This window comes from Typopeltis vanoorti, chromosome 22, assembly GCF_054136105.1.
Source record: "Typopeltis vanoorti isolate ZY-2024b chromosome 22, IOZ_Tvanoo_1.0, whole genome shotgun sequence".
Taxonomy (NCBI): domain Eukaryota; kingdom Metazoa; phylum Arthropoda; class Arachnida; order Uropygi; family Thelyphonidae; genus Typopeltis; species Typopeltis vanoorti.
Genome location: NC_143570.1, coordinates 13,023,860 through 13,050,355, shown reverse-complemented (window position 1 = coordinate 13,050,355; position 26,496 = coordinate 13,023,860). Strand labels below are relative to the sequence as shown.

Genomic DNA, 26,496 nt, shown 5'->3' with positions numbered 1-26,496 from the left:
AGTATGTTTTACAAATGCTCTAATATTCTCTTATTTCATTTCATTTATTTCTGAACCATAGAATGCATTGCCTGAGAGAGTGGTGAGAGCAAGAATGGTCAATGAGTTCAAGGAGTGGTATAATAGACTTTGTGTTTCCTAAGAAGGGCTTCCCACGATGAGTCTCTTGACTCCATGGAGGCCTGAATAATAATAATAATTTTTTCAACACAAATTCTATTTTATTTCTAGCTTCTTAGTAAGAATTTTCTTCCAAACAAATATTATAAATCAGCTCTTTCATTTTAAAGAGAGTTAGCTGGGTTCGTATGGAGGTAACAGGAAGGATTTTTCTTCCTCAAAATTGCTAGACATGCCACAGGCAAACAAACTTCTTACATAACACCTCCATGGAGTGACTCATCACAGGAGATCACTTCAGTTGAAAAAGTCCATGTAAAGATCACTCTCATTATGATAAGAATTGATCTCGGCTCTTTTCCAGTTGATGGATACATTGTCACGTTTTCTTCCAACTGTGCTATGAAGGTACCTACTGGCATATGAGTTGCACATTTACTAACTTCACAGTTAGTTGCTTCACCTATAATTCTACTAATATCCAAACCAGTATGTCTGGTCACACTCAGAAATATCAGAGTTGTTTTGATCAGCTTAGAAATTTCTCTCTTCTGAAGTACTCAAAATACATCTATATCTTGATCTTTAATTTTATTATTAATTTTTTCCCCTCGTCATTTTTGCTTCAAACATTGATTTTGCTGACCTGGTTGGCTGAGTGGATAGTATTTAACCATCAGGTTAAATACTACTGTGGTATTGATATTATTGAAAGTCTAGGTGATGTGAGACCATTGCCCTCTTTAATGGACTGCTGAAGTTGGTTTGTAAAAGGTCTATGTTTAGTTTTTAGAGCAGTGTTCTTCACATCCATGACAATAAATGAGTGCTATAGGTTTCCAGCCTGTAAGTGGAATTATTATAGGGTAACGTTTTTCACCATATCGTCACCATAATATACTGGGTGGAGATAATCTTGATTTCATATGGCAGTGGTTTACAAAGATATATTCCACACAGTAATAATAAAATGTATACTTGAAATTATTTTGCCATGCAATTTAAATTTTGTTTATTATTTTTCTGTTTTTTCTTAGTGAACATCTGAAGTTAATATGCAAATTCCAAATTCTTTTATATTATGTAAATGGAATGTAATGCCTTTATTCTTTATTTTCCAACCTAGAATATGATGAAATAGTGGCCAATCAAAAAGGAGACTCCTTTTATGTTAGGTACATTTATTTTTATCTATTTAATATAAATGATTTGAAATGTACAGTGTGCTATAAATAATTTGTTTTTCTTTTGTAGAAGTTATTAGAGATATAGCATTTTGATATAATGTAAATCATCTTGATTTATTTTGGGTTCTCTAGTTCATTTCTTTTCTCATTTCTTTTATATTAAGAATATTATCATTATTATTATTTCCCAAGAACCCATGTAGTCACAGTCATCTAGAAGGTCCCTTTTGTCATACACACACAGCTCATCATACCATGCCTTAAACACATTCAAATTCTCTATAGACACCATGCTCTCCAATTATTCACAACTCTCCATGCAAAAACCTGCTTCTTATTCCCCTGCTCACACCCTCTATATATAGCCTCCAGGGATGACCTCTTGTTCTCATCCCCCTCCCCAATCTCCCACCATTTGAAGAAAAACCTTTCAGCATTAATCCTATACACAACCATGTACTAACTTGTACGTCTCTATATCATCCCCTCTTCCTCCTATCCACTTGGCTTTGGAAATTGCATTGTCTCAACCTTTCTTCATATTCAACATTCTGGAGATCAGAAACTATTTTGGCTTCTGGATGCTCTCCAACATCTCTTCATCTTTTTGAAAACCACGTGACCAAATCTGTGCACAGTAGTCTGTATATGACCTAATCAGAGTCTTGTACAATGGAACAAGAATCTCCTTACTTCTACAAGTCAATGTTCTCTACATAATTCCCAAAATTTGTTGTGTTGCCCTTACAATTTTGGCAATATGTCCTCTAAATTTCAGATCCTTATCCACTAACATCCCAAGATTGCTTATTTCCTCCACCTCCAAAAATATATCCTCCATCAAATGTAAATTCTACATCCCATCTTTGTTTCCCAAATTTTAAAACCTTACATTTTGCAACATTGAACTAGCATCCCCACTGCTCTTCCCATTCATTTAATCTTTTCAAGTCTCCTTGTAAGACCACATCTCTTCTACTGCTCATAGTTTGTCCTAACTTTGCATCATCTGCAAATAACTGAATATCCCCATCTAAATCTTCCCCAATATCAACATGCAGGATAAACAGCAATGTGCTAAGGCACACCACTGGTAACTTTCCTCTTCTGGGATATTGCTCCCCCATACACAACTTGTTGGTACCTATCAGACAACCAGTCTTCAATCCAATGCACTAGTCTAATATTCAACTCCATCTGCTCTAGTCTGACTATCAACTTTTCATGCAGTAATCTATCAAAAGGCCTTTGCAAAGTCTAAGTAGACTACTGTGTATCCATCTCCCATGTCCAATGCTACTATCATCCTATTGATTGTTTCTCTTCCGTCAAGATGGGTTGAGTACTTCATGAGTCCATCTTCTCCACTCTTCTCTTAATAAAGTCTTTCTTGAAAGATCTTTGGAGGCTGTTAATCTTAGCAGCTTTCTTGATATTAGTAATCCACCTTATCCTTAGTCTGCCCCTTGTCCGTTTGGTGGTTTTGATACAACATAACCTCTGTTGATTCATTCTGTTTACATGCCCATACCATTTTAACCTCTTTTAGTTTGTCTAATATTAGTTCTTTATAATTTAGTTCATTCCTCACTATTTGATTGGTCTTTTTCTCAGTCCATTTTTTCGTAAGCATTTGGATTCAAATGCTTGTAATTTTATTTCTTCTTTTTTCTTTGTTATCCAACTTTCAGATCTGTAGGGGACCACAAGCAGTACCACTGAGTTGTATATTTTTAGTTTCAGCTGTTTACTTATTTTATTATTATTATTTCAAATTTTATTTAGCTTTCCTATTACAGACCAGCCTAAATCTATTCTATGATTTATTGTTTTCGTATAATTTAGATCTTCAGTGATGATGATCCCAAATAGATAAACTGTTACTTGTTCAATATATTTATTATCAATATCAATGTTAACTAGTTTCTTTTCTTTTGCTATTGTCATTATTTTAGTTTTAGTGAAATTTATTCTCATTATATTTATTACTAATTTGGTTTATTTTGCTGATCATGGATGTCATATCTTCTTTGCTATTAGTTAAGTAGGACTATATCATCCACATATTTCATATGGATGATGTTGGTTCCATTTACTGAGAGGCCAGTACATTCTTCTAGAGCTTCCCCGACAACATTACTAATATATATATTAAATAAGTATGGTGAAAGTGGACTACTTTGCATAACTCTTTTTACAATATGTATTTCTTCTGTTTGCATTTATTAAATTTCACTATTGCTTTTGTGTCTTGATAATATTGCTTAATGAGATTAATAATATAGGGATCTGTGTTAGTGTTTTCAAAGAATTTGATCATGTATTTTCTCTCTTTTGTATTGAAAGCCTGTTTAAATCGATGAAACAGAGAAATAAAGAATAGAATTGTTTTCTATTGTAAGATCTGCTAGTGCCTTTTTTACAAAAATTGCATCAACTATTCCTCTGCCACTTCTGAAGCCCATTTGTTCCTCTTCTTCTAAGATTTCTTCACAATAGATTTAATTCAGTTTTGTATAATATGGATGAAAATCTTGTAAACATGATTAAGTAGAGAGATAGGCTTATAGTTAATGCATAATCTTTTATCACCCTTTTTATGAAATGGAGAGCCTCCATAGCACACTCGGTATAGACAAAGCCCTTTGGTTGGAAAGACCTGGGTTTGATTCCCATCCATGACATGAGGAATCTTTATCTGGTCTCTTTTGACTAAAGGTGAGTTAGCCGGTCTCATACGAAGGTAGAGGGTTTTTTCCTCCTGGAAACCCTGGTTTTTCATCCCTCAGAACAGGCAAACCGCCCAGTAGAACACATGCAATTTACAGACAAGAATGCTTAGAGGCAAGAAGGAATCACCTTATCTCGTATTATAGTTAAGAAATCCAAGGATACTGGGAAGGCCATGGGTACTTAAGTGCCTGTATGAGCCACTGATGGATGGATGGATGGATTTTATGCGATGGAATTAATTTTGATATCTTCCAATCTTTAGTGAATTTCTCTTCAATAATTATTTTGTTAAATAGTTTTCTTAAGTAATTTATAATTCTTTCTCCATCTTCTTTCCATAATTCTTTTGGAATATTATCAAACCAGTAGCTTTCTCATCATTTCATGGAGTGCTATATGTATTTCTTCATCAAGAATTTTTGGTGGTTCTGTGGAACTTGAGTTAAGTTCTGGTACATGGTTTGTGTTACAGTTTCTAAAGTTTGCAGTGAAATAGTTGTACCATATTTTCTTTATTTATCTTTGTTTCCTGTAATTTATTTTTCCATTTTGACAGTGTGATTGTTTTAGGAACATATGTTTTAGATATTTCTTTTATTGTTCTGAAAATAGTCTTTAAATCATGTTTTTTACTCCGTTGGCCGAGTGGTTAGCATATCTGCTCTCCAGCCAAAAGGCTGTGGGTTCGAATCCTGCTATGGGCATGGATGTTTGTGATTGTCTGTGAAAATACTAGTGGTGGTGGTCGGGGGTAGATGCCATTGGTGTATATGATGAAGGTGGGTGTAGACAGAGAGATGTAGAGTAGGTGCCCTCCCTCAATGAGTCTTTGGACTCCCTGGAGCTGTTACATAATAATAATACCTTCATAAAAGCTTCCTATTCTAAGATAAAAAGCCAAATGGCTATTTTTAAGGGGATAAAAATCCCTTATTATTTTACGGTATGCAAAACTCTGAGATCGAAAACTATGATCTAAGAGTTTCATGCCGAAGAACTATCAGCGAATCCAAGTGTAAGTGAACACCTGGTAATACAACACCAAGGCAACTCAAAGCAAAGGTGGAGCAAGATCCCTTACTATCCTTGATATTTTCTCATAATGTAAAACACAGCTCCTAGGAGATGTAATACTACCTTACATTATGAGGGATTTTTATCCCCTTAATTTAATTAGCTTCCTATTCTGTTTCCATGTAGATAGAGGATTTGTATCTGAGGAAGATATGTTACAATCTCTTCTATCTTGGATATCTGATTGAAGCTAAGATCAAGTCAAGAAATATCAGTTTTTGCAATTTGCAATCAACTGTTCTACAAGTTCTCATAATCCTTCAGGTGTAGTGAGAGCATTGTTCTGCAAATGCAGAAAGTTTGTAATCACTTTGTTAGTTTTGCAACAAATGGTAAACTTTTTCTGTTCTTCTCTTGGCGTTTCCTTAGAAACATCATATAGACTAGTCAAACATGAGTCATTGCAGAACAATGCTCTCACTATACTTGAAGGATTGTGAGAAGAACTTGTGGAACAGTTGATTGCAAAACCTGATGATATTTCTTGGCTTGATCTTAGCTTTAATCAGATATCCAAAATAGAAGAGATTGTAACGGATCTTCCTCAGATACAAATCCTCTATCTACATGGAAACAGAATAGGAAGCTTTTATGAAGTTAATAAGCTTGCTGCTCTTCCTAATCTCAAAACTCTTACAATAATAATTCCTTTTTATTGGCCTTCTTCACAATGCTTGGCTTTTTCTTCAAGATATTCTTTTTTTTTGTTTTTTACATTTTGAATTTATTTCCTTTTTAATTAAACTGCAGGTATTCCTGTTTTCTGTTGAGTTTTCCTTTGTGACTTTTAGTTTCATTTTTCTTCTTTTAGCAATCAGATTCAGAATTTCACCAATCATCCACTCATTATTGCTCGTGTTCTACCATTTTTCCACAGAAAGAAAGGTTGAGTTATCGATTCGCCTCTGCATTGTACAGGTGGAATACTGAGGACACTGTTTTCATTGGATTTGGCTTCAAGTAAACTGCTTGAAGTACTCTTCCAGGGTGTTCAGGTCTGTATTCAAGGTTGATTCTAGGTTGGTAAAGGAGGTGGATTGATGTAAGATCGCTAGGTCATCGGCATACATATACTTGCTTGATCTGGTATGAGGTAGATCATACACGTAAATGTTAAAAAGTATAGGGGATAACACAGAGCCTGAGGAAGACCGTTGTGAAGGAATCTAAGCCTGCTCTTTTTTCTGCCAATATGGACCCGGATCTTTCTGTTGGAAAGAATAGAATCAAAAAGTTGTAAGTTTTTTCACACTTTATAATATTTCCTAGTTTTAGGAGGAGGCCCCTGATCCAGACAGTGTCATAAACAGATGAAGTTCTTCTGGAAGCTTGCTTCAATTTGAGTTGTCAGGGCCAGGACCTGGTCACAGCAACTTCTTCCTGACCTGAAGACAGCTTGTTCAGTAGGGAGTGCTCTTTCGATGAATGGTGAAATTCTTTTAAGGAGAATTCTTTCAAAGAGCTGAAAGGTGGTGCAAAGCAAGGAGATAGGTCACAGGTTTTTCACATCATTTGGATCTTTCCCTGGTTTGGGCACGGCAATTATTTTAGCTTCCTGTCATAGCTTTGGTAGTTTACCAGTCATGATGATTTCTGAGAAAAGGGCAGCCAACCATGTTTGGCCATGTTGACCAAGATGTTTTAGGAACTCAGGGAGTATACCATCCACTCCTGCAGCTTTGCCATTCTTGGTAAGTTTTAAGGCTATTTGTACCTCTTCCCGAGATACTGGGTTTACGAGTTCAGGAAACTTGGGTTCCATCCTCAAGGATTTGTCTGGTGGAAGCTTGTACAGCAATTTTCCTTGTCCAAAGGGATGTTGAAATGCATGTCAGAAATATCAGAAATAAAGGAGAGAAGTTTTTGGCATTGGTCAGCTCAACTTGGCCAAAAATTATAGGCATCATAGAGACCTGATTGACAGAATATGATATAGTTACAGGGATAGAATGCAAAGTTTATTGTATTTTCAGAGAGGAAAGAGTGAATAGGACAGAAGCAGGGTATTGCTGAATGAACTTCAGCAATACCCTGCTTTATGGCTGAAGTTCTTTATTGCTAAAGAACTTCAGCCAGCCAACCAAATTAGACATTAAACAGGATTTTTTAGTTCTGGACTCAGTTGAGGATATCCAGTGTAAGAAATATATTGTTGGTTGCTGCTATAGACCAGAAGGCCTATAGGAAGATGTAGATGCGACACATGGCAGATTAGCACAATGAGTGCAAGCCGAGCAATTATTATAGGAGACTTCAACTATGGGGACATAGAGAGGAAAGAAAAGGGGAATGGCAAGATGAAAGTGGAATTTATACAGTTGTTAAGGGAAAATTACCTGAAACAGCATGTAATGCAGAGGACCAGGCATTTGAGAGTGCTATATCTGGTAATAGCATTGAAAAATATATCTGTAACTAAGGTAGACACACTGCCTCCAACTGGGGAGACTAATGACCATACAGTCTTTTACTGGGAGGTTGCTAAACATGTGGAATTCTCTGTTAAGAAAGGATTTATGATTGATTATAAAGCTGGTAATTATGACCCATTTCAGGAGACATCTTGTAGTAGTGCCATGACTTGAGAAGCTACAAGGTAAGAAAATCAGTAGTACAGAAGAAGTGGTCAGTGATTGTTTGAGAGAAGCAGTATCAAACTGCATAACCATAGTCAGGAGGATAAACCAAGAGGAGATTAAATGGATGAGTAGGGATACTTGCATACAAGTGTATACTTATATGCAAGTATACACTTGCATACAAGAGTTGCAAAAAAAGGGGGAAAAAACATTGTGGAGGAATATAAAGAAAAAGGTGATCAGCCCATTCATGAGCAGTACAAAGTGCAAACAAGAATGTGAATTTCATTACTGTTTTCTATATATTTCATTGGAAATATTTCAATTTTTACTGTTTTAACCTACCTTCCCACATTACAGGAATAACTGTGCTGGCTTCAAAAGTAAAACCATGTAATAGTTTGTCCCTTGTTTCCACATCTTTAACTACAATTAAATATTTCCCTTCACCATATGGGGGTTGAAAGAATAAATCTTACTAGCACCAACTAACTCTTTTAAAACGCTAGTCACATACGTCGCTTCTTCACATTCTGGAATTTCAATTCCTAGAGTTCACAACATTGGAGAAATAGGTACCATTATTTCAGGTGGGGAAAAAGATTGAAACCTCTGCATTTGATTGTAAGAGGGGGGGGGGGGAACTTTCAGCAATAAGACTGAGAATTAAATAATCCTGTGATATAGAAATAATTCTATGCCACCAGTAAATGCTCTATTTGAGCTATTATAAAATGGTGGCCATGATACTGCCAATGTAATCCTGTAATTCAGATATACCAGCAATCTTAATATTTACTTTAAAAAAAAGTGCTGGGAGGGTGGCAAAACCACCACTAGCACCAGTAAAATAAAATCAAAGTGAAAAACAAATGAAAAAAAAAACCTAAGTACTTATCTTGCCAAAATCCAAGCTGTCATCAGTGGGAGCCAGACCCTGAACTGATACCAAGGTTCAAGTAATGCAGAAGTCATAGTTCCATATACGAGCAACAAATGGTGTCACACTTTATTATTAAAATACTGTGGATTAGAGATATATATGTTGAAAGTTTTTTTACTTGCTTATATTATAAATTAAAGATGCCAAGAAATTATATTCTTGGTTTCATCCTTTATCCAAGTGTAAGTAAACAAAGTTTGCACATGAAGCTGGTAATTACTTCATGACTAGAGGCTAATGACTTCACATAAATATGACTTCTGCATTACTTCGACCTTGGTATCACTTCTGGGTCTGGCTCTCACTGATGAGACCTCAGTAAAAGTTGAAACCAGTCTGGGTTGTGGCCCTTCCCATAATGCATAATTATACATGTCTGTAAAGGTATGTGTGCTGCATTATGCTATGTTAAGGCAATGGATGTGAAGTCATTAGCCTCTATATATGAGTTGCCCTGTCATGAAGTAACTTCATGAGCAAACTTTGTTTGCTTACACTTGGATAAAGGATGAAACCAAGAATATAATTTCTTGGCATCTTTGATTTATATGCTTCCACTTGCTTACTGTATAGCAGAAGAATTCCTTTGGACTATCTTTGATCTAACTGGCCAATCTCCTCTCATATTCTACTTTATCTTTCTCACCTTTCTCGCGCGCAGTTTATATTCTTCATGCATCTGTTCGCTACAAATTGTCTTGTACCTCCTCCATAACATTTTCTTTTCCTACACTTCTTTCTTGAGTTCATGATTCATTCATTTCACTCCTTACTCAATTTATTCACATAACTGGGTCTGGATTAGTATGCAGTTATACATTGTTTGTGTCAGATATTGCCTTATCATTTCCCATATGCTGTCAACATGTTTTCTGCATTGCTCATCAGCCTATGTGTTAATTCTAGTTGACTACAGTTGAGCTTCTCATAATCACCCATCATATAATTCCACACACACACACACACACACACACACACACACACACACACACACACACACACACACACACACACACACACACACACACACACACACGCCTTTTTTGACAAGGACCTTTTCCTATTTGACTACCTTCCAAATGATCACTGTCACCAACAGGAGGCAGTGTTGATACCTTGTTCTCAGTCACATCTTGAAAACCTCAGGTTGCTTCCATCACATGATGCCTAAATTCACTATCTCTTCCATCCAATCCACATCCCTATAATTAAAATCTCCATTACGATCACCTTCCTTGCCTAACTGGTTTGTCTAAATATTTCACAATTATTGCTCTCTGCAATGGTATTATTTAAGGAAATGAACAACATATACTCTGTATTAATTAGAAAAACTTTTTAATTAATACTTCCAGTATTTTGGAAAAGTAGATGAACTGGAGGTACTCAGTATACTAAAAAATACAAATGTGAATACAACAATGTGTGCCTAGATGGTATTTCATCTCATGTGCTACGAGAACATACAAGTGAATTGGCAGTGCTTCTGACAAAGTTGCTTAATCTAAACCTCCTCAGTTCTGGCAAGGTTCCAAGGGAGGAAAGAGGGTAAGATAGTTCCATTACATAAAAGTGGCTCCAAGACAGAAGTAACAAATTACAGACCAATTAGTATCTCTGGAGTGGTGATTAAAGTAATGGAAAAGTTGGTTAAAGGTAAAATCCAACAATGGATGGATAGGAATATGATACTCTATTGGGGGGGGGGGGGGGACAAATGGCTTTGTAAAATGTAGGTCCTGCCTCAGTAATTTATTCACACTTTATAATAAGGTGACAGCAGAACCAGATAAAGGAAATGGTTACACCATGATACTGCTAGACTTTGCAAAGGCATTTGAAGAATACTACATGGAAAAAATATTACATAAGTTGGAGCAAATGGGAATGGATATGAGGCCAGTGGCATAGGTAGGCAGTGACTGATAGACAGACATCAGAGGGTGATGTGTGGTGGAGTGGAATCAAGGTGAATGAAGGTCACTAGTGGAGTAGAGTGTTCCTGAGCTCTGTACTAGGACCACTACTCTTTAATTTGTACATTAATGATATAACAGAAGATTTGAAAGGGGATATTCAGTTGTTTGCCAATGATGCAAAACTAGGGAGGGCAATAGTTGATAAAAGTGATGTAGATATCATACAGGACAATTTAAATCAATTGGCAGTGTGGGCAAAGGACACAGTGGTTATCAGAAATGGAAAATGTAAGGTAATGCACTTCGGGATGAAAAGATTACACACTTCATATCGTATTAATGATACTAGTTTACAGGAAATTGATAAGGCTAGGGATCTGGGGATTGATGGTGAATAGAGATCTGAAATTCAGAGGACATATTGCAAGAGTTGGCAAAATAGCTCACATTGACAAGTAAAGATAGGAAGGTTATTATCCCTCTTTATAAGGCTATGATTCAGCCACATGTTGACTACACTGAAAGTAATCATAATCCAGGGAATATAGAGAGCACTTCTGGTGGAAAGGCTTATATGTTGGTTAACCATGATGGTAATACTTAAGGAAATTAACAATGTATACTGTATATTAATTAGAAAAAAAAACACTTTTAATTAATGCTTCCGATATTCCAACAAAGTCAAACTATCATCTTCAGGGAACAAAGAACAAATTGATATGTGGTATGTGCATGAAGGCACTACACACGGTAAGTAGGGCTGAAACAGAAACAACAAAGCTAAGTCTAAAGTACTAAAATAGTGTCCACTAGTGATTTGGTCACCTGCATTTTGTGGGAATCAGGAGGTGGTGGAGAAGATTCAGATATAAGTAACTAAACTAGTCATAGGTCTGTGGAATGTTTCCTATGCAAATAGACTGAGGGTATGTTGGGTGCAGAGTTTAGCTGACAGGTGAAGAAATGGGGATATGATAGAAACTTATAAGTTAATTAAGGGATTCTATAAGATTGACATAGAAGAAATTTTTCAATACATTGGGAGTAGGGGAAAAACAAAGAGTTTGTGTCTAAGAGTGTGGTTAGTAAGGGGTGTGTGGACTAGGTTCTTTACTTGGAGAGTGGTAAATGAGTAGAATAGATTGCCAGAGGTGGTTGTGAGTGCCACAACAGTGAATAGCTTTAAGGAGATGTATCACATAGATACTATGTTAATGGATAGAATGGGTCTCCCACAATGAGTCTTTTGACTCCATGAAGTACCCATATAAAAAATAATAATAATGGACTACATTTGAATGGGTTTGGCATTGGCCGTTTGGAGCACCTGATGTTTGCTATGAGTACATAGGGTCCAGATGGAAGTAACATGGGTAAGGGTCAGAGAGAGAGAGATGGGAATAAGTGGGATGGAATGGAACTGAGAATCAGGATCAGGGAAATGGGAATGGTCAGATTGAGGGAAGAGGCATACTATAGCAGCTAGAGTACAGAATGATTGTGTCGATGGGATGGCCTGCAAGGAGTGGTGAATTGTTATGTTTGTATATCAGTGTAAAGAGTATCAGGAATAAAGGGACTGAGTTTGTAGCACTGATCAATTCAGTATGCCCAAAGATAACTGATGTAAATGAAAGTCATCTGAGGATGATATACTGTTAGGACTGGAAATGAAAGGATATAGAATTTCTGAAAGGATAGGAAAGTGAAGAGAGGAGGAGTGCTGTTAATGATAGCAAAGGAATTATGTCCTTTAAGAGCAGAAGTGGAAAACAGTAGTGAAGATTTTGAAGCTGTTTGGTGTGAAGGTAAGATGAACAAAATAGTATACGTATTAGAATCATAATCCAGGGAATATAGAGAGCACTTCTGGTGGAAAGGCTTATATGTTGGTTAACCATGATGGTAATACTTAAAGAAATTAACAATGTATACTGTATACTTACAGACTCAGGGAAACTAGATTTATTAAGAGGGGGGGAGTAGATATGCAGACTTTAGGGGGGGCAGTTAAGTGTATGAATGAGTATATTATGCCCGGGCGAGTACGACGGACAACAAATCAGAATGGGATAGTTAGTATAAGGCAACAAAGTAGGGATGGGACAAATGGGCTTCTGCGATTCATGTACACTAATGCCAGGAGTATTAGGAACAAGAAGGAAGAGTTTTTGGCCATGGTTGGCACTCCCAGGCCACAGGTTGTCGGTATTAGTGAAACATGGCTGACAGAAGATGATAAAGCTAGTGGGATTGAATGCGATGGGTATAGCGTGTTCAGGAGTGACAGGGTGAATAAAAAGGGGGGAGGAGTGTTATTGATGATAGCTGATGAGCTTCAGCCAAGGAGTATAAAAGTTGAACTGCAGGATGGGGAAAAAAGCACATTTGAGGCTGTTTGGTGTGAGATAGAATCTAGCAGAACAAAATATACAATTGGGTGCTGCTATAGACCGGGTGATGGAGTGGATGGTGGGGATAGTATGCATAAGCAAATAGAAGAAATGAGTGGAAGGAGGGTAATTATTATGGGTGATTTCAATTATGGTAACATTGACTGGAAAGAGGAGAGGGCACATGGGAGGAAGGAATTGGATTTTATGCAGTTATTAAGGGACAACTATCTACGGCAACATGTATTGGAAAATACCAGGGGGCAGAGAGTGCTGGACCTACTAATTGCAACTGAGACTGTAGCTGTAACGAACATGACCATGTTGCCACCAATTGGTGAGAGTGACCATAAGGTCATGACTTGGGAGGTGGCTAAAGGAGTGGAATTTACAATTAAGACAGGGTACATGTGGAATTACCGGGCTGGTAAGTATGACAAGCTTAGGTGTGTGCTTGGCTCAATGCCATGGCATGTAAAACTGCAAGGGCTGGATGTTGATAGTGCATGGGAGGTGGTTAAGAACTGTTTGCAGGAGGCAATGGTTGACTGTATACCAAGAGTCCGAATAATAAATCAAGTAGGGGTTAAATGGATGAATAACACTATTAAGCTTGAGCTGCAAAAAAAGAAACAATTGTGGAGGGAATTTAAGGAGAAGGGTGACCATCAGGTGCAGGAACAGTATAAAGCTCAGGCCTGGATGGTAACAAGGGTGGTAAGAAAAGCAAAAGCAGATTACGAAAGGAAATTGGCCATGCAGGCTAAAGAGAATCCCAAACAGTTTTTTCAATATGTTGCAAGTAAAAGGAAAAATGCCCATGGTAGACTGATCTTAAAAAATGCTGAGGGTAGGGAGGTAACCGAATCAGTCGATGTTGTGGAATTACTGAGTGAGCACTTTGCAAGAGTATATCATCCAGGTGGTGACTTTGCAGAAATGGAAGAACCAACAGCTTATACTGGAATTGTGATGAATGAAGTAGAGGTAACTAGTCTATTACAGAACCTCAATGTCAATACATCTGTGGGATTGGATGGTATACCAGCTCGTGTCGTACGTGAAGTGGCCAAAGAATTGTCAGTGCCCTTGACCATTTTGTTTAATTTGAGCCTCAGGACTGGGTCAGTCCCAAGGGGGTGGAAAGAGGGGAAAATAGTTTCACTGCACAAAGGTGGTTCCAAGGCTGCTGTTGAAAATTACCGGCCAATCAGCATAACAGGAATCATTATCAAGGTCTTAGAGAAAATAGTCAAGAGGAAAATACAAGATTGGAGAAGAAAATGGGATACTGTATCGGGGACAGCATGGTTTTGTGAAGGGTAGGTCATGCCTCAGTAGCTTGCTCATGTATTATAACACAGTGATGGCTGAACTGGATAAGGGTAATGGGTTTACAGTGATTCTACTGGACCTTGCTAAGGCCTTTGACAGGATACCACATAGAATTCTAATCAGTAAATTGCAGCATATGGGAATGGACATAGGGTTGGTGAGATGGATAGGAGGGTGGTTGAAGGAGAGATATCAGAGAGTGGTTTACTCAGGAGTAGAGTCCACAAGACGGCCTGTGACTAGTGATGTGCCACAAGGATCTGTTCTTGGACCACTGCTGTTTAATTTGTTCATAAATGATATAGGAAAGGATCTGAGAGGAACAGTTCATTTGTTTGCAGATGATGCGAAGTTGGGTAGGGCAATAGTGAATGCAGATGACGTCAAAATTTTGCAGGATGATTTGGATAGATTGGAGGTCTGGGCTAGGGAGAATGGATGTCAATTTAATGTGGCAAAATGTAAGGTTATGCATTTTGGGGTGAAAAGATTGGAGGCAGTTTACTGCATTGGTGGAACCGTGCTCCAGGAAATTGATGAGGCACGAGATTTAGGAGTATCGGTGGATAAGGAATTGAAATTTAGGGGACACGTTGCAAAAGTGGCCAAATCAGCTCATCAAATCACTTGGTTGCTGAAGAATACGTTGACAAGCAGAGACAAGCAGGTTATTGTTCCTCTGTATCGAGCCTTGATAAGACCCCCATCTCGACTACTGTGCTCAGATTTGGTCACCTAGGTTTCTTCTTGATGGGGAGGAGGTGGAGAGGATCCAGAGGCGAGTGACCAAGATGATAGCAGGTCTGTGGAATGAACCGTATGAGAACAGGTTGAGGATTTGTGGGTTGCAAAAATTGGTTGATAGGCGGAGGAGGGGAGATATGATCGAGACATTCAAATTACTGAAGGGTTTCTATAAAATTAATTCAGAAGATATTTTTGAGAACAGGGCTGGTTGTGGGAGGACTAGGGGACATCCATGGAAACTGGGCAAAAGTGTGGTTAGTAAAGGTGTTAGAGCTGGGTTCTTTACTTTTAGAGTAGTGAATGAGTGGAATGCGCTCCCTGAGTCTGTGGTGGATGCTGTGACAGTGAATGAGTTTAAGGCGAGGTATGATAGATACTGTATGAATGTCGAATAGTTGTGATGAATATGATTGGGCCTCCCTCGATGAGTCTAATGACTCCCTGGAGTTGCCCGTAATAATAGTAATAGTATATTAATTAGAAAAAAAAAACACTTTTAATTAATGCTTCCGATATTCCAACAAAGTCAAACTGTCATCTTCAGGGAACGAAGAACAAATTGATATGTGCATGAAGGCACTACACACGGTAAGTAGGGCTGAAACAGAAACAACAAAGCTAAGTCTAAAGTACTAAAATAGTGTCCACTAGTGAACTGGGATGGGTATTCTTGGATGTTGGGCTAAAGTTCTTAGAATAAGTACTTTCCAGATTTGAGGCAGTTTTTTATAATCATATTTATTAAGGATTCCTGCAACAACTTCTAATTTCTTTCCATATTCTTTGTTTCATCATCCAAGTCATTTGTGCCACCACTAATTCTGATGCCTAATCCTTCATTCTTTCCTTCCATGCAAAGCATCAGATATTTGTTTCAATGTACCACCTGGAAAACATGCCTTCTGATTATGATTGTCTCTAATGATTGAATCTCTATACAAAGCCTTATCATCCTTCCATACTTGCTTCTTGTTAATTAACCTCCTGATTAACATCAGCAGTCACTTTTTTAGCCATTCAATTTCCTCCTCCATATATTTAGCCTCCCTCTTTATTTTCATCAATTCTTGCCTGAGATCTTTCACTTTATTTCTGTTATTATAGTAACTTGCATTTCCATCCATTTCTAGATTACTTCTAGTGATACCATTCTCATTTTTTGTAATGCTCTAGTTTGTCATCAAACTTCTCATGCACTATAACATCTTTCTTACATTCTGTGAGATAAGACCATCAGATAAGTGGATTACTGTCTAGAAATTATTTATATATAAAATTATATATTCAGTTATTTAGTCAGAAATTTTAGTGAAGATGTTATTATTACATCACACCTCCAGGGAGTCCAAAGGCTCATCGAGGGAGGGCATCTACTCTACAACTCCTCGTCTCACTACTCCACCAACCTTCATCATCTAACACCAACACCAGCTACCACCACTAGTACTTTCACAAACAATCACAAACATCCATGCCCACGGCGGGATTCAAACCCGCAGCCTCTTGGGTGGAGAGCGGATACGCTAACCATTCAACCAACCAGGCCGGCTAAAATGGCAAACTAAATCTAGAAATAGATAACAAAAAGAGCAAAGCTGGTATGGTGGGAAGCCAGATGCATAAATTTATGAGGAATAAGAGAAAAGTAGCCAGAAATGTATACAAAGCAATGTTTAAACCAGTTTTAAGTTTGGTTGGGTTAGAAATAAAATAAGTGATCAAAGACTGGAGACTATAGGTACAAACATTCTGAATAAAATTAGAGCTGTGAACAGATATCATCATCATTAGTAGAATCACATAAATAATAATCAAAAGGTGCTTTCTAATATGTTCATTGTTTAGAAAATAAAGATATTAGTTTAAAAGACCAAGATCTATGTGGCCTGATGAATTATGTGCTTTAACACTAAAATCCAAGATCTGACAATATTGTAGACTTAAGAAATAGATTAATTTGAAAGAAAATTATTAATAGGAAGCTTGTAATATTTATTACTGTCATAGTGTCTTTTACACCATTTGAAAGTAGGGCACTGATCAAAAATTGATGATGGTGGAGAAAATATACAAATCTCAGATTTTTTTTAACAAAATTTATTTATTGAAGATAATATATAAAATATTTATATGGACTGTTTCTAACGTCATTTTTATTGTTTTTTAGAACACATTTTAACTATGATAGTACAGGAAAAGGGGAACTTGGTTTTCATGTTGGAGAGGTATTTCATGTGATTGATACCCTGCATAATGGAGTAGTAGGTTCATGGTTAGTGTATCGCATTGGTCGTAATGGTCAAGAAATTCAAAAAGGCATTATTCCTAATAGGAGCAGGTAGGTAGATTACATTTTAACAAAATAAAACTCTGTCATTTGTAATAGATATTGTACTGTACTGCAAAAACCTTAAAACGTAATCTTTAGATTAAGTTTTACTGTAGTACAGCTTAAGGGACCATTAATTATCATGTTCGAAAGAGACCAATTCAAATTATGCAAATTTTTCCAAGATGCCTATCTTTATGTAAAATTCTGTGCATTCAAAATTTAGAAAGAAATTCTAGGTTAATGTTACTATAACAAATTTGCTTAAGCAAGAAAGATGAAGACATAAATAAACCCTGTTCATTTTTGTTCAGTGATATTTGTGATAATTATTCTGTATTATGATATGGAATATAATGTTTGATACGTCTTGAGAATAAATGAAGTACAGTGCAGTTAAGCCATATACCATCAATTGGAGTAACATTGGCCCTTTGAAGGTAACATCGACCCACTTCCTAGAATAAAATTATTTGCTCTCTGATTGCACAATGAACAAACTATATTTGATGTTTCATGCATTTGCCACTCCTAGTACTGTTTTTGTGTTATCAAAAAGGTAACAGAGCAATAAATCTTGCCTGCAAACTTTTCCCTGTGCTGAGCTGGAATGCTTTCAAATTTTGATAAGTATAATTTTTTGTTTTTGCATTATTATATGCATAAGAAATCTTATATCTTTGCTTATATTTGTCATAACCACTTATTTAATTTTTGAATAATTTGGTTCATGATTTGTCCTGGCCAAAGATATACCATTTAATATGTCTCAGCTGAACCATCTGTCTCAGCTTGTTCATGAAAAATTTCTTCAAGTTTCTCTGATGATGATGGCTCTGACAAAGTGCTGTTAGAATCAGATGATATTAATCAAACTTTTTCTGGCTTATAGGACAGTTCAACAAATGCAAGTAATTCCTCAAGTTTTGAAAAGCTTAACCTAGTAGAATATGCAGTCTGTGATTTGTTATTACTGTATTTAATAGGAAGCCATATCCTGGGAAAATGTTTAATCAATTTAGGCATGGCCTTAGAGATAATTTGAAAGAAACAGCATACAAGAAAAATGTTAAAAATCTTGAACAGTGTTTTGAACTTGTTAAGTAAAAGGAAAAGAGACTTAGAGATATATTTCATTCTGCAAATAATAAACAGGTAAATTCTTTTCAGTATAATCAAACTCATTCTCCTAGCATTGTGGCTACAGATAAAGTGAGAGAAGGAAAGTTTCAAAAATTAAAGGGAGCTAAGAAAAGGAAACAGTCTAAGGAAACTTCTGTGAATTTCACTGAAAATGTTCTAGAATCTATTTCCAAGGTACGATCATGATTTGGGAAAATTAGAGGAACTGAAAACATTTCTTAGTGAAGAAATAGAAAGACAACAGAGACCAATAGTAAAAGGACAGGAACTTCTGTTTAAGATGATATCTGATTTGACAATACTACAGATAATACAAGAATACTACAGATAATCAATCTTTCTTTTGTAAATCTAATAGTATTGACAGAAATAAAACATCTCAAAGGAGATATGTTCCAAAATGCTTTAGATGTAATAAACCTGGTCATTTTGCTAAAGACTGTTATGTTAAGGATAAATTTTGTTTTCAACATAAGAAATCAGAGAATAAAAGTAAATCTGGAAATAATTATTATTCCAATATCATACTGGCAAGGAAAGAAATGTCAAACTGCTCATTAGATGGGTAAAGCTAAAGACAGATCCAAAAGAGAGTTTGATATATCATTAGCTCCTTATGCTAATGGAGGTAATCCTTTGACAGTTTTACAAGAATTTATTGAAGATGTGCCTTGTGAAATCTTACTTGACACAGGTGCACATATTTCACTCATTTCTTATGGTTTGTTTAACAGAATTAAATCTCTATAATCCAAAATGACATTTCAATTTTAAGCTATCCAATTAAATTAAAGGCCATATTTGAATCAAATTTCTGCTGATAAACAAATCAATGTTTTTATTTCAATTCCTTGTTTTCCATTGAAAGTTTGTCATCCATTAATAGTTCTTCCAGCATCATCTATTCCAAATGTACAAGTAATATTTGGAATTGATTTTCTGAAATGTCATGGTTTTGCATGTAATTTTGTTGATAGTATAGTGTCATTGTGTGGACTAGAATGTTTTTTAGACAGGAAATCAGGTGACAAAGGAAAATTAGAGCAGTCTCCTGAAGTTTTTCAAGATACTAATGATAATGATCAAGTGTTCAATATTGAGACTCTTAAGAATAAACAACCTAGTTCACAAATTTGGGAAAAGAATGAGATTGTCCAAGCTCAGAAAGATGATCCCATAGTTAAAACTATTTATGAAGCAGTATTGAAGGGTGAAACTCAACTGGATGCATTTATAAACCTGGAAAACTTATTTCTAGATAAAGATGGATTACTTTTATCTAGACAAATGGAAGAAGGAAGGTTGAAAGTTAAAATATTGGCACCAACACAAATGATTCCTTGGATTATGTACACTTTCCATGATTCTGACTTGGCAGGACACCAAGGATTTTCTAGAACTTGGGAAAGAATAAAGGATCATTACATCTGGAAAGGTATGAAGAGTGACATACTCACATATGTCAAATCATGCCATAAGTGCCAAATAAGATCCCCTTTCAGAGGAAAAGCTCCACTACAACCATTTCCAATTCCCACTAGACCTTTTCAGGCTGTTGCTATTGATGCAGTAGGTCCACTGCCAATTACTAAAAAAGGCAATAGGTACATTCTAGTAGCCATAGATATGCTAACTAGATTTCCTGAAGCAGTCTCAATGAAGGATCAAACTGCAAAGACTATTGCAAGAAAGTTCTTGAATATGATAATTTGTAGATATGGAACTCCTGAGACCTTACTTTCAGATCAAGGAACAAATTTTACATCTGAACTGTTATTACAATTATGTAAATTACTTAATATTTGGAAGATTTTTACTACACCTTATCACCCACAGTGCATTGGTATGTGTGAAAGGCTGAATAAAAATATAAAGCAAATACTTTCTAATCTGGCAAACACTAAAATGAATAATTGGGACACATATCTTTCTCGAGCATTATTTGCATGCAGATCTGCTTTTCATTCTGCTATCAAAGAAAAACCATCTTTTGCTTTATATGGTTTTGATCCAATCTTTCCTAATGAACTTGTTTCAGTCAATCCTAATACAGGATACAATGACATAAATGAGTATCTGGAAACAGTTATAGATAAATTTTCCACTACTCACTGATTAATAGGTGAAATAAGTAAATTAAGTTCTCAGAAAACTAGGCAGTATATAAATCATTTTAGAAAGTATAAGCCATTTGTACCAGGAGATTTAGTATTGTTAGATGATAAATCTAGTATAAAAAGAGTTAGGAAATTAGGAAGGAAAGCTTTAGGTCCATATAGAATTTTAGATAAATTTTCTCCTGTGAATTTTAGGATTCAAGATGTCAAAAATCCTAATAAAATTATAAATGTACACTCTGATAGGTTAAAAAAGTACTTTTTAGGGAGTAGAAATTTAATTATATTAGGAGAGAATATGAATAGAATATTGAAAGATGAGTATTGTTTTCCTGATACTATTTGTGCATCTCATTCACAATCAAATAGTAGGAAAGGGAATAGTTTTAAAGCTATTAATTCAAATAGTAATTCAAATACATAGCAAAGGAGAAAATTAAATTTGGGTAAAACAAAACCTAATGCAGGAAAGTTTAGAAATCCCAAGAGAAATCCCAATAGTAATTCAAATACATAGCAAAGGAGAAAATTAAATTTGGGTAAAACAAAACCTAATGCAGGAAAGTTTAGAAATCCCAAGAGAAATAATTCAGATAGTGTACAATGTAAGAGTGAAGATAATCAAACTGACTCTAACATTGATGAAATTATAGCAGAATATCATAGGTTAGTTAACTTAGAGCCAAGTAAGCCAGAGGAATGTGAAAATACTCTAATTTAGTTAATAAGGATGAAGAATCTCAGAAGCCTGTAGAATTTGATTCTGGTAGTGATGATTCTGTAGATTTATGCCATAATTCAAATAGTTTAAATGAAATATTTCAGAAGTATAAAAATGAAATTTTTATGCATAGTAAATTTGAAGATGTAAATTCTGAATCATCTCTAGCATCAGATGATTCTGAAATTAGTGATTCAGAGATTGTAACTAATGATTACCAAGAATCACATTTTAAATAAGCATTAAAAGTTTTGTTAGCTATAGGTTAAATATTTAAATTTTTTTTAAAAAAAATTTTTCAGAGAAAGATGAAACTGATGTAAAAATATTAATAATTTAAAATTCTGAATATTTTTACAAATGGTTTATGTTAGTAAGTTTATTTGTTTTGGTTTCATAACACACATTGTCAGCACTTGCGATGCGCCCATTATTGAAATTATTTTGTAAAATGATATATAAAGCAGTTAAAAAATTATTGTACTTACCGGATTTGAATAGTTGTGTTACTTTAAACAATTTTATTGTAGTTTAAAATTATCAAGTGTTGTGTTTTGAAGAGACATCTTCATTACGCTAACGTAATATACGTGTCAGCCATTGTATTTAGTTTCTCGCTTGTCACTTTCTCGGCGCATGCTCGCCGAGAAGTTTGATGTGTGATTGACAGTTGACAGAAAGCGTTCGGTATCGGTATCGTAGTAATGAAGAGAAAAACAACACAGCTTTCGAAAGGAAATAAGAACACAAGCCAGCAGACATTTAGATTCGGAGGAAATTGAGTTTTTTTATGTGACAGTCGGAAGAAAATTAATAGTATATTCCGAAAAAGGAATCGCGGAACTATGAAGTTTCAAAGTGGAATAAGTATTGATAATTAAAAGAAAACATTGCTATAGATGTTTTAAAAGGAATATTCGAGGAAACGCTAATTGGAAGATTTATAGTAGGTTCCGAAAAGGGAATCGTAGAACTGTGAATTCTTTTAAAGTGGAAGAGTTAAGACTGCCAATAAGCATTAGTGAATAAAAGAAGAAATTGCTATTTAGATTCTAAAGGAATGTTCGAGAAAACTCTGATTAGGAAGTTTCATCTGTATTAAGGATGCCAGATCTAACTATTATTTCTACTAAAAAGAGACAGAATTGAATCAGGAAGAATTAATGTGTGCTACATGAGTGATGAGAAAGGATCCTATGAAAATGAAGAATAATCTTCGGAAAAGGGCCTTGACAGAGAGAGAAACTGGCTATGAATATTTTGTCATTGTGAAAGCAAAGTGTTTAGTCTTGTCTTAAGTGTAAGTTTATTTTTAAAAGGCCTTGGATCCAATTAAATTTGTAGTTAGTTATGTAATATTTGTTTGAAATGTATATATATATATTGTTTTTGTTATATTTAAAGGTTTTGTTTTGGTTGTAAATGTTTGTACTTTTTTTCTTATTTATTTAACAGAATTTATTAATTGAATAATTAATGATTACGCTACTCGGCAGTAAGGAATGATGGCTGATTCAGCTGCAGTCGCAAGTGATGTATCGCCAAGTCCTCCGCCATTTAAGAACTCTATTATAAGCAATATCATAAGGGACTTTGTGGCATGCAGTACTTGCGGCATGTATGCATCTCGGGAATTGGATATGTGGCTTGTGAAAGAGAGCGGAGAGCGTATGTGCGCAAAATACAGGCAGTGGGAGGAAATAAGTGCATTCGAAATATCAGTATCCGACCATGTTGCTCCAGGAACGGGGAATGAATGTAGGAAGACAAGTAGTGTGATAGAAGAGAATGAAAAATATATATATATATGAATGAGAAAATAATAGTTTATAGTGTGGAAGGCGTGAGTGACTGTGAAAGTTTAGGAGATGGTTTTGTTTGGAAGAGTGAATTTAGATTAAGAGTGACTGACCTGCAAAGGGAGATAGATCAGTTGAAAGAGGAGGTGGAATGTCTTGTGAATGAGAGCAGAAGTATGAAAGATAAAATTCGGAGAATGGAAGAGATAAATGCAAGCCAAATCAGAGGAGGGGAGAGATAGAATTTTGGGAGCGTTAGAAGAGGAGAGAAAGGAAACAGTAGAAGAGTGGGAATGAGAGAGAGAGATATGGAAGTGCTAGAAGAGGAGAGAATGGAAACAGTAGGAGAGATGGAATGAGAGAAAGGTATGGGAATGCTAGAAGACGAGAGGATGGAAACAGTAGGAGAGACGGAATGAGAGAGGGATATGGAAGTGCTAGAAGTGGAGAAAATGGAAACAGTTGGAGAGAGGGAATGAGAGAGATATATGGGAGTGCTAGAAGAGGAGAGAATGGAAACAGTAGGAGAGAGAGGTATGGGAATGCTAGAAGAGAGAATAGCAGTAGAGGAGAGGGAATGAGAGAGACCTATGGGAATGAAAGAAGAGGAGAGAATGGAAACAATAGGAGAGAGGGAATGGTAAGAGGTATAATGTATGGTGACTCAATGATTCGTGGTGTTCAAGATAGGATGCGTGAGGAGTGTTTGCCAGGAGGAACAATAGAAAGGGTGGCTATGGCAATTAAGAGAGGTGAAAGGGTGGATGAGATGATTGTGATGGTAGGAACAAATGACTTGAGTGGTAATGCAAGTCGGGCAGCAAGAGATATGAGATTTTTGCTTGAGGCTGTACGGAAGAAGACAGAAAGAGGAAAAATAGTGTATGTGTTGCCTAGGTATGATAATGATGAGCTGAGCAGAAGAGCAGTGATATTGAATGGCATAATAGTGAGAATGCGTGACAAGAGAGGACTGGTATATGTGGATGCTTGGAGTGCGTTTGAGGAAAGAGAAGAATTGTATGCAAGAGACCGCTTACATTTGAATGAGGAAGGACATAGGCATCTGGAGCGATTGCTGTTCTGAACAAGTCAGTGTGTCCCAAGGAGGATGATAGCAGGGGTGGCCTCTTGTGGGAATGGATACTTGGGAGAAGGGAAACAACATCAGGTAACACTGAGCCCAGTGGAGTCTAGAAGGAATAATGCTGGGTATAGAAACAATGGCATTTATATGCTTTATACTAATGCCAGGAGTATCCAGAATAAGGGAGAGGAATTGGTGGTGCAGATAGCATCAGCCTGGCCAAAAGTTATTGGGATCACTGAGACGTAGTTGACAGAAGGGGATATAATAACAGGAATAGAAGTCGCTGGGTACAGCATTTTTTGTCAGGATAGGAGGGGAAAGCGTGGTGGTGGGATACTGCTTATGATAAGTGATGACCTATGTCCTCTAAGAGTGGAGGCTTTGAAGGAAGTGAGACAAATGATTTTGAGAGCATATGGTGTGAGGTAGGCAAGACAGGATATTTAGTGGGGTGTTGCTACAGACCCAGGAGCACAGAGGATGGGGACTAGGAGACGTTTAGACAGTTAAGTTTGACAAGTGCAAGAAGAATGATTGTTATGGGAGATTTTAACTACAGTAGTATAAATTGGAGAGAGGAAGATGCATGTAGCAATAGGGGAATGGAATTTCTAGAATTCTTGAGGGACAAAAGTCTTAGGCAACATGTAACAGAGGGAACAAGAGGTTCAAGAGTTTTGGATTTGGTTATAGCATCAGAAGAGTTGATAATACTGAGATGACATCTCTCCCACCAGTTGGAGAGAGTGACCATATGGTTTTGACTTGGAAAATGAATAGACATGCTGGAGTATCAAAGAGACGGGAACTTATGTGGAATTATAATGCAGGTGATTATAATAGTCTTAGACGTCAACTTCGGGTAGTTTCATGGAGGAAGGAATTGGAAGGCCGGGATATCATTAGTGCGTGGGAAATGGTGAAAGAATATTTGTTAGCAGCAAATGGTAAGTTGTATACCACGAGTCAAGAAGAGAACACAATTTGGAGTAAAGTGGATGACAAACAATATTAAACAGGAATTGCATGCGAAAAAGAGGCTATGGAAGAGATAAAAGGAGAAGGTGAAGAGAAGATGCATGAAGAATATAAGACACAGGCCAGAAGAGTGACTAGTGTGGTAAGGAAAGCGAAACTGGAATAGGAGAGGAGATTGGCCCTAAGATCCAAAGAAAATCCTAGGGAATTTTTTAACTATGTGGCCAGTAGGAGGAGAAATGACTGTGGAAGAATGATATTGTGGGATAAAAATGGGAATAGAGTGACTGATGCAGAGGACATAGTGGAATTGTTCAATGAACACTTTATTGGAGTATTTCATCCTAGAGGAGTCAGTTTTAATGCTAGAGAGATATGGCTGGTTCGAGGTTTAGATGTACAGGAGGAGAGTGTGTTTCAGATACTGAGTACTCTGGATGTCAGTAAAGCTTTGGGACTGGATGGTATTTCACCACGAGTTTTGAGAGAATGTGCTAGGGAACTGACAGTGCCTTTAACGTGGCTTTTCAATGAAAGTCTGGCTGTGGGAAAGGTGCCCAGGGAATGGAAGGAAGGTAATATAGTGCCATTGCATAAGGGTGGTAACAGACTGGAAGTGTCTAATTATAGGCCAGTCTGTGTGTCATCAGTAGTTGTTAAGATCTTGGAGAAAGATTGAGGGACCGTATACAGCATTGGGCAGATGAGGGTAATGTTATCTGTGAGAGTCAACATGGATTTGTGAAAGGGTGCTCTTGTTTTAGCAATATGTTAGCCTTTTATAATAAAGTTACAAGAACATTAGATGAGGGAAAGGCATATACTGCAATTTTCTTAGATTTAGCGAAGGCATTTGACAGGGTGCCACATGATAAGCTGATATTTAAGTTGCATCACATGGGTCTGGATTCAGGATTGGCTGTCTGATAGGTATCAGAGAGTTGCGTATGGTGGAGCAGTTTTAAGGAGGCAGAGGGTTACAAGTGGGGTCCCACAGGGCTCATTACTAGGACCTATATTGTTTAACCTTTATATCAATGACATTGCCAGTGGACTGCAAGCGGATATTCAGTTGTTTGCGGATGATGCGAAGCTGGAAAGGATTATTAGTAATAGTGCAGATGTGGTCGCCCTGCAAGAGGATTTGAATAAGCTAGATAGATGGGCAAATGAATGGGGGTGTCAGTTTAATGCATAAAAATGTAAGGTCTTGAGGTTTGGGAAACATCGATGGGATACTGCATTCTCTATGGGAGGAGTTATATTGGAGGAAGTAAGAGAGATAAGAG

The 26,496-nt window shown here is 36.5% G+C and overlaps 1 protein-coding gene across 7 annotated transcripts in view; it reads left to right on the top strand.

Annotated features, from left to right (window-relative positions):
- Positions 1 to 26,496, top strand: part of LOC150094164 (tight junction protein ZO-3-like) — a 528,478-nt gene that overhangs the window by 284,688 nt on the left and 217,294 nt on the right. For all 7 annotated transcript variants that reach the window (XM_090411771.1, XM_090411769.1, XM_090411767.1 and 4 more), the window contains exons 14-15: positions 1,247 to 1,295; positions 17,198 to 17,368. In XM_090411771.1, the coding sequence (XP_090267897.1) occupies positions 1,247 to 1,295; positions 17,198 to 17,368 (220 nt within the window). The remainder of the gene's footprint in view (positions 1 to 1,246; positions 1,296 to 17,197; positions 17,369 to 26,496) is intronic.